Source organism: Antrostomus carolinensis, unplaced genomic scaffold (assembly GCF_000700745.2).
Source record: "Antrostomus carolinensis isolate BGI_N321 unplaced genomic scaffold, ASM70074v2 scaffold39680, whole genome shotgun sequence".
In the NCBI taxonomy this organism is placed as follows: Eukaryota; Metazoa; Chordata; class Aves; order Caprimulgiformes; family Caprimulgidae; genus Antrostomus; species Antrostomus carolinensis.
Window position 1 is genome coordinate 338 of NW_010288386.1, and position 9,867 is coordinate 10,204.

Consider the following 9,867-nt stretch of genomic DNA (forward strand, 5'->3'; position numbering starts at 1 on the left):
GTTCTTCTAAAATTTCCTAAACCTCAAATATAAAAAATAACGAATACAACGTTGGGGATTTTTAATGAAAAAATCTGAAAGTTGTTTATTTTAACTAATTTAAGGGTTTCATTTTAGACTTCAGTCAGGTACATGATAGTATAGAATTCTGCCTGTTTAGTGTAAAACAGGGCTTTGAAACCTTCAGATCAAGAATTTCTTGCATATCTGTGGTGCTATCATGAGTAGGTTGAAATACCTTGATGGCTTGAGAATGTTATGCTTTTGAAGTAATATGGTATTTATATCTTTGCCTGTATGAAATACTGGTCAAAATAATGTCAGGCTTGAAAACAAGAGGACTCCTTTTTTTCTGTTTCTTCCCCACCTCCAAAGTGATGGAACCTAAAATATGTATATTGTCAGAGGTCATACCATTCCACACACTTCTAAAGAGTACTAGGACACATCAAGTACCATCTCTTAAAAATGTCATTGGTATATGCTGGTAAAAAGGTGTTATGCCCCCTTTTTTTTATCTTCCTTCTCCAAACAGCCCATTCTGCAGCAGGTTCTGAGCTGTGTGTGCCTGAGGTTTCTAGGCTGGGTCAGTGCAGTTAGCTTTACTGTATGTGTGTGCCTTACCCTGTATGTATTGGTTGTGGCTTTGTAGTGTGGGCTCCAGTTGCATCAGGTTTCCTTTCCGTTGCTCTTCAATGAGGGCCGTGCTCCTCTGCTTCAGAAATACAGGGCAAGACAGATACTCCTGCCCAGTCCTGACTGCCGAAATGGCTGAAAAAAGCTGTGTGTTACATTCAGTGGAGTATGTTTTATGCAGTCTGCTTCAGACTAGTGATTCCCAGCTTGGAGGTTCCCAAGTGTGATACAAAGTCCAGGCAGATACACTGAGTCGGCCACTGTCCAGCACAGCATAAGCCCAGGTAGTGCGCTTCTGTGTCTCAGCTGCAGAAGCAGGAGAGCTGGAGAGCATCGCACAGAGACACTCTTGTCGTTCTTAGTCATGATGTTGCTGGAGCTGTAGTAGTGGTAGCATGAGAGACAGCACTCCTGGGATGGGGTTGGGGTGAGGAGTTAGACTGAGAAATGAGACATTAACATGTCTTACTTAAGAGAACAAGCAATCCAAGTTTGAAAGTGTTGCCTCTCAGTATATCTAGAGAGCCTCACACTGCACTAAAATTCTTCTATGCAAATTGTGACATTCCCCAGTGGAGATGGGTAACCTTAACTCTGCTCTTCAGCGATGTGGCGATTCCCCCTTTCCATAGCAGTTGTTTCTAGCCCATGACTAGTTCTCGTAGAAGCTACAGCAGTATAAATGTGCTTGGAAGTGCTCTATTATTTGTAAGTGATACAGAAGAAAGAAATAACAGTGTTGAGGAAAATAACTTGCATGTAAGGCTGTGTATTTGTCTTTAGTATGATGATCAATCACTTAAGCTACATTTTTGTATCACTGTCTATGTACTGGATGTAGAATCATTCAACAACCAAATAGTCTGACGTTTGCATTAGACTTTATTTTATCCAGCTTTCTCAGTTAATTGAAAAAGGACTTCTAACTCATTTTGTACCCAAGTTACAAGGGCGTAACGGTAACTCTGCAGCAGCCACCTGGAGTCCTGCATCTGATATGGCACAACCCTGTAGCACCAGGTGAGAGGCCAGCTGGCTAAGAAGCAGATTTGTGGGAAAGGAGCTGGGAGTCCCCACCGACAAGTAAGTTGAACGTGAGTCAGCAGTTCTTGCAGCAAAGAAGGCCAGGAACATCCGAGAGTGTAGCCAGCAAATCGAGGGAGATGCTTCCTCTCTTCTCAGCACTGCTGAGATGCATGCAGAGTACTGTGTCAAGTTCTGAGCTCCCCAGGATGGAAGAGACATTGACATACTGGAGTGACAGGTTATGAGGACAGTTTAAGGAGCTGAAGCACAAGAGGCTGAGAGAGCTGGGTTTGCTCTGCCGTAAGAGGAGAAGAATGAGGGGTGATCGTAGTGGCATCTGTATCTACTTAATGGGAGAGTGCAGAGAGGATGGAATCAGACCCTTCTCAGGTGCACAGTGAAAGGCTGAGAGAGTTAGTGGGCCCAAGCTGGAACACAGGGAAATCCGAATAGACTTCAGGGCAGATTTGACTGGACAGACTTCTGAGCAGCCTGATGTAGCTGGTCCTGCTTTGAGCAGGGCATTTTACTTGTTAGTTCTGGAGATCCCTTATAACCTAAATTACTCTCTGACTGTAACAAGAAAGTTACTAGTCACTTATTTTGTGAGTAACCTGATTAGAAGAAAGAGAGACAAGTGAGCATGATTTTGAAAACTTAAGTCCTGAAGAGTGTATAGTTAAGATAAATTACAAGAGGAGATGTATTACATTAATATATCTGAATATAGGCTATTTATTTATGTCTGTGAAGCTAAATACCGTGGACTGTAAGTAGCATTGGTTGCTAAAGTTTAATGGCGCATATATATATATATATATATATAATTGGTAAAAGGGTAATGGTGCTCAGGCAAAAATGTAAATTTATGGATATCAGTACCTTTAATAGTGTGAAATGGCAGTTCTTTTGAAGCTTTCCTTCTCCAGGCTTGGTTAGTAGTGTAGGATCTTTTAGAGCATTAACAATCTATTTCTGAAAGAAAGAGGTACTATTATTTTGCCTCTCCAAAGGTGCTTTCCTTAGTACATTTGCTAATACTTTTTAATTTAGAAAATAAATTCAGAAATGGCTGTGTTGCCTGGTATTCATTATTAGCTTTTTTTAATACGGACAATGGATTTTTCGTGTGATGCTAGCTGTTGTCATACATCTATTTAAAGAGAGTGTGGGTTTAATCAATAAAGATGACCACATTGATTTCATAGGACATGTCTCTGCTTTCAGTTAAGCTTGGTGCAGGGGGCCCTGAGTTTGCCACTTGCCTGGCTGTATCAGCAACATGCTAAGTCCAAGCTAATAAGCTGCCTCTCAGCAAGAAAAGGAGTCCATCTTGAGAAACATAAGGATTCAGACTACTTAATTTATTTAGGAGAAAGGCAAGAGATAATTTGGTGGAAAGCTTTTTTTTTTTAATGGTAAAAGACTTTATAATCTAGTGAAAAAACAAGATAGAGACTAAAAGATACAACTTCATTCTATAGTGAAGTTAAATACTGTTGAAACAATAGGTCTGGGGCTTTTGTATATAACCTTTTACCAAGATCTTTCTAACTAGCTCCATTGAGACACACGCACTCAGATTTTGTCTAGGTTTGACTCAATCTCATTGGTGTATTTTTTTTTCTGATTGTTGGTATTTCAGTTTATCAAAAGTGGCATCAGTACAAATCTAACACAAGTTATAAATTCCAGTATAAAACTAGGTGAATAGTGTTAACGCATTATAAATCTGGAGGTTTTACATCAACTTTTTCAGCATAGAGAAGCAATTCAAGCTTGAAATTTTTGTAGAAGAAATATTAAAACTTTTAAAAAATTACTTTCATAACTGTCAGAAAATCCATTTCAGTAAAATGACTGGGAATTTGATTTGTACATTGTAGCTGTGTTTCTGAACAAATTCTAGATATTACAAATATTTTGTTTAAAACCACTTCAACTGCTGAAACATTTTACATCCTACTTAGTTCAGTATGTGATGCAGATGGAAATAATTCTAGGAATTGTTATGTCAGCATTGGATTGAACTCCCATTATATTAATTTCTATATACACAAAATTGTGAGATCCTCAGGAACCGAGTAGATGCAATACCATGTTGTATATTATTAAATGTTGGGATTTTTTCCTTTACAGGGTAAAATTCTCTACAAAGTACGGTGGAAAGGATATACGTCTGATGATGATACCTGGGAACCAGAGGTTCATTTGGAAGACTGCAAGGAAGTGCTGCTTGAATTCAGAAAAAAAATTGTGGACAATAAGCCTAAACCTATTAAAAAAGAAATACAGGTGTGTCTCACCTTCCAGTGTCTTACACTGAAGATATATTCCATATCTAGGCTCTGCTAGTGCTGAGGAGGGAGAAGGGAAGACATTTGGGATATGGAATTAAGAAGTCTTAAAGAATCTCTTCCATCTAAAAGTGTGTTGTTTCATGTGAAACTGAATATTGTTGCTGCTCTCTAGTTAGAGATTCTTTTGTTAATTAACAAGTTTGCTTGTAGACTCTAAATCCATCTAAACTTATTTCAGTTTTTAATGGGACTATATAAATGATGGATGGTAATTTTGGTTTTGACAGCATAACTCCCTTTACCTACCCACATGCATATGGTCTTGTCAGTGAAGCTGGGCACTGTGCAATTCACCCTTCTGCTTTGTATAGCAGGTTGGTGAATTTTTACATGTTAACCATTAAATCTGATAAGATAGGAATACAGAAAAATTAATTGCAAGAAGACAGCATATGGCTTTTTCTTTTCTTTTTTGACTGCTCAATCAATTTGAAAATGAAGCATAAGAATCTCTTTTAAAAACAAGTACCCTACTTTTGGGAAACCTATAGGTAAATTTTACAAAATCAGGTTAATTATCTTAAATGTAAAATAGTTCAGATTTAGTTCTGTTCTGGAATCTGGTTGTTGGATGTCTAATTGGTTTACTTGGCTTGTTTATTTATTGATTCACATTCAGGAAGTTAGTAATGCAGTTCATGTACACGAGCTAGAATTGTATTACAAATTTTACAGTTTGACAATGAGGAATTATATCTGCAGTGATAAAAAGATTAAAGTGTTTAAAAATTTACTTTTCCAAAGCACCACTACTGCCATTTTTGTGTAGTTTACACCAAAGTGATACAGTTTAATGGGGAAAGAAATCTTTTCTTTTTTCCCTACCTTTTAGAAACTGTCTCTAAATGATGATGTATTTGAAGCAGAATCTGACAGTGACTGGCAGAGTGAAACAAAAGATGACATTTCACCAAAGAAGAAAAAGAAGAAGTCAAAAGGTGGAGAGGATAGAAGTCCAGATGATCTGAAGAAGAAAAAGTCTAAGTCTGCAAAACTCAAAGAAAAACCCAGGACAGAATGTGAAAATTCCTCAGATACTTTGGTTTCAGATGCAAAACCAAAAAAAAGGACTTCAGAAACCAAGGAGGATTCAAAGGACTCAAAGAAGCAAAGGAAAGAAGATACTAAAGAAATCAAGAGAAAGAAGGGAGACGTTAAAGATTTAAAAACAAAATCTAAAGAAGATTCTAAAGAAACTAAAAAGTCACGGAAGGAGAAGCATGGAGATGTTCAGTTTGACTCAGAATCAAGTACTCTAGATGATGTATTTTCTCAAGGAACTGATAATGAAAGTTCAGACTTAAATTCTGAAAATAAGGATGAGAAGCAAAAGGTAGGAAGTGGTGAAGAGAGACTGGAACAAGAAATTGCTGAAAGAGATTCCATTGCTGATAGGCATCTTGATGGATCAGCAAGTAATGAAGAAGATAGTATTGATGTTAAGGTTAAAAGAAAGAAGAAAAAAAATCAGAAAACTGAAGATTATAAAGAGGAAGGTAAAAAAGTGGAAACTCAAGATATCTATTTAGATAAGAAGAGCATGCACAAAAAGCAGAAAGGTCAAGAAAAAGTAAAAATAGTGCCAGGAGAGTTGGAGAAGGTGTCACCTGCTCCTTCACCAGGGCAGAGGGGTTTGAAATTGAGCGCTGATGACAGCGGGCGCAAGTCAGCTGATTCACCTGGGGAGGTAAGCAATGTTAAGGCATTGGGGTCGGGGCTGGGGATTGAATCAAACATCTTTGAGGTCCAGATATCTCAAAAGGCTGCTGTTCATGATGGCAGAGAGGAAAAAATAAAAATTTAAAAGTTAATGAGCTGGATGAAGCTAAAAAAAGGCCAACTGCACAATGTCTAGGAGAGACTGAAAAAGTTGTATATTCTGAACACTATAAAGGAGGGAACTCTGGGAAAGAAGGGTGTCTTTGAATGTGAAAGCAGGAATTTCTCCTGTTATGTGTACTTACTTAGAATGAAATTTACTGTTCCTCCAAAGCATGCTGTCATTTTTAGCTTTTTTCGCCCCACCTTCAACAGTTGCCTTAGTTTGACTGTTTTCTACTTGTGTAGTAAGACATTGAGTCTTGAGCAGCTACCTGTGCAACTCTGCACAAGGAAGTGCACTTCTGAGCTACAACAGACACTTGATCTCTCTCAAAAGCCTGCCACTCCATTATACCTTACACGCATTAGCACCTACCTGGGAATTGGAATGCTGAAATCATTTCTAAACCAAGGTCTCACGGATAATTGTGCAGCTGGTTTGTCTTATTAGAATTCTGGGGTGCTCTTAGAAAATGCTTAGTTTCATGACATGGTTTCATATTAGTTGCAAATGCTGTACTTGTTCTAAGAAATGAGCTAAGCAAATGCTGTAATATTTCTTTTTCCTTATTTATTGCAGTAGTGTTTTAAGAAAAGCAGGATGGTAAAGGTAAATGAAAAAAAAACAGTATTTCTGAAATGTTTCTTTTAGCTGCTTCAGACTGTTCTAATACAGTTTGCAGTTCATAAGACTTTGGCTGCTCAGAGAAACCCCTTTCTGATTTGTGACAGAATTGCAGCCAGAACACCTTGATACTTACTGCATTATATGACTTCACTGAATTGTTGGCCCAGGCAGATTATTCTTTTCAAATAAAATCATTGTGTATTTTTCAGCTACCTGTCTTTCCTTGTGTAGCTCTGATTACAGAACACTGTGGTGTCAATTTATGCTGCAGTATAAATAAATAAATGTGCAGTGTACATTGTGCATCTGATCAGTATTGGAAATCTGGAATAGAACTCAGGAGTACTGATTTTAACAGACTCTGAGTAGCAAAAATCTGGTAATCTCTTTAGTAAGTTACGGGTCTCCTAAATCCTGGGCATCTGCTGGGATTGACAGCTGTTGGTGCTACTGGTTAAATCATGTCAGTGATCAAAAGCTGAGGTTTTGTTGGGGGGAAGGGGAAAATTAGATGACTAAGTGTCTCAGCTCTGCTGCCATACACAGGTTAATGTCAGGGGCTGATACAAAGCCATGCCAAGGAGCCTTGTCCCACCTGCCCTGCAGTTTGGGATTTGCTATCTGAATGAAGAGAGAGGATTACAGGAGGAGAAAGGCAACCTTAGGTGGAAGCAGTTGAATTCTATTTTGGCTAATTTGATTCTATATCTACATCTACCGTAAATTTCTTCTGTGATACTGGATCTTGCTAAGCTCCATCTTCTGTGTGGGTATGGTGGGGTTGGGTGGATTTTCCTGAGTGTTTTTTTTTCACAAGTGACTGTTGCTGTAACATTCTGTGTATGTAAATTGTAAAACTTGGAAACTTCTGTATGTAAATGTCATGTTTTCCCAGTTAAGGTTCAGGCCAGTGCTATCACAACTGCTTTGAATATGATGCTACAAAGGTGTTAAATACTTGGAAATAATTAAATTCAGGTTCAGTATTTGGAACAAATGAAAAGTTAATAATTTTGAATTTCTTTCAAAATGCTGGTTTTGGCATATCTGCACCTCATGGCATAAAGCACCTTGCATGGCTGGGATGTAGTAAAAAATATGAATTGAAGTTGTTTTATTTTGTAAATAACAGCTCTTAAGGAGGAAGCCTTCACAGACTTAACTCCTGACTCACCTGTTTAATTCTTTTCTTAGGAATGTCCACAAGACTGTTATATACAGGTTTCAGTAGTATTAGTTTTAAATATATTCTACTGTTGGAATGGTGAAAAGAGGTTATTTTACTTTATTTCTCTCTCTGCCACTTTAATTTGATCTTTGTTGTCAATATCAGGAGAAAGAAGTAAAGAAAACTGAAATAAAAGAAAAATCTCAAAAAAAAGAGTCTGAAAAAGAAGAAAAGAGCAGGAAAGAACAAAAGAGCCTAAAAAGTAAGTGCTAACTGCTTAATAGAGAGAAGGGAAAGATCCTTTGGGACATTCTCCTCTTATTTTGACAAGAGCAGATATTGTATATTTTTGTAACACATACCAGAAAGAAGAATTTCTGCTTTGGTTTTAGGAAGTAGTTGTCTGCTGTTCAATGGCTTTGTTAAATATATGCTTCATGAGAATGTTGTATGTACTGTCATGTATGAGGCATGGAAGAGTATAGAAATCTCTAACATTTTTGTAGACAAGTCAAGATTTTACCCTTTTTCATTTAGTATTGTCAACTGTACTTCTGTGGCTTGGAACAGTAGTCTTTTTAGAGGAATTCACCCAACTATTGGCTATCTCCAGAACAGTTCTGGTGATACTGTGAGTACACACTTTGTATGTTCAGAAAAACTAGTAGAGGTTCCCGTCAGACAAACGTCTTGCCTCTTGCTTTAGCTGCAGTGCTGAGTTATATTTTACAACCCTTAAAATATCACCAGAACTGGATGATTTGATACATGGAGAAGAACGTCTAGGTTTTATTTCTACTCTTAATAGTATAATGGAGTATTAGTGTTACCACTCTCTATCTCAGTAAAATTACGGATGATTTTATTCAGGATAAATTCCCTCACTACTCTGATGAGGATGAACTGAGGAAACGTAAGTAACTCCACCTTTAATAATCATGAGTGGATATAGGAGGAGCTATGATGCTTGAAATAGCTGTTGCTAGAGAAACATTTTTCTCTCACAGAAAAAGTGCTCTTAGAGCTACTCTAGAGAAAGTAGCGTCGATGCTAAAATGCATGTATCCTTCGTCTGTTCATCACCAGTACTGAACCCTATTTTCAGAATAGTAGTTTATGCATCATTCTAAACTTTATTTCTTAAAAGGAAGATGGTACTGTGTTGAAAGCAGTCAGAACTCAGACTTGCCAGAGTAGCTGGAGGTGAACTGGCTCTCCCCGATTTTTGGCTTGTGTTGTTAAGCTTGCTCCTATGCTTCAGCAATGATTAACTTATGGAAAGAGAACAGACCTTTTCTAAATGGACTCTGGTCAGTCATTTAAACTTTGTTATGTAACAGTCTTTGGTGGCTCAAGTAGTCACTCTTGGTAACTGTCTTAATATTCTAGGCTTTAAGGACATCAAAAGTGCATTTGACTTGTTTAATGTAGCTTCAGAAGAAAAAAGTGAATATTCTGAGAATAACTGCAGAAGAGAAGAATCTTCGCTAGAATATAAATTCATAGAAGAATTAAAATCAAAAGACAGCAAGGTGTACAAGGAGAGGAGGAACATAAGAGATGAAACAGACACATGGACTTACATTGCTGCAGAAGGTGATCGAGAAGTAGTGGATGTGTGTCAAATGGAGAACTCTGGTGAGCAGTAGAAACAAATGCAGGGGAAGGTTGAGCACTGGCAGTTAATATTTTCTCCATTAAAAAATTAGTGCTCCAATTCTTGTCTCCCCAGGAGGCTGAAATGATGTTTTATTTTGAAACTCGCTGGTAACTTTTCACTGTGTTCCTGCTGTGTCTCTGCTATTACTGTAAGGAAGTGTTCACCATCTTTTATCGCTTCAGCTTAATTTATTACAACAAATAAACAGTTTGTTTCAAGTAAAAGCATTTTATGTCAGTTCATAACGTAGCCTCCATTGTTTGGAACCATTTCACGCTGACTTCTAGAGTCTGTTTGAATGAGAGGTAGTAGTGTGTTAAGCTGCTGATCATTGAAGCAATGGCAAGCAATTAATAGTTTGGAAATGCATAAGTTACTTATTACTTTTTTTACCTTTTTTTTTTCTTCCATAAAATCAAATACATGACAGATGGCAAGCAACAAGTCTTGAGTTTAGGTATGGACATGCAGTTAGAATGGCTGACACTAGAAGACTTTCAGAAGCATCTTGATGGAGAAGATGAGAATCATGTGTCAACAGAACCGATATCAAGTAGTGAGTAGTTGG

General features: G+C 37.6%; 1 protein-coding gene across 1 annotated transcript; it reads left to right on the forward strand.

Moving 5' to 3' along the window:
- Positions 1-3,801: 3,801 nt before the first annotated feature.
- MPHOSPH8 (M-phase phosphoprotein 8) lies at positions 3,802-9,855 on the forward strand (the record flags this gene model as incomplete). Its single annotated transcript, XM_010166550.1, has 5 exons — positions 3,802-3,957; positions 4,855-5,709; positions 7,805-7,901; positions 9,029-9,277; positions 9,730-9,855. Coding segments are annotated over 5 exons (1,483 nt in total), but the record flags the coding sequence as incomplete, so codon positions are not given.
- Positions 9,856-9,867: the final 12 nt, after the last annotated feature.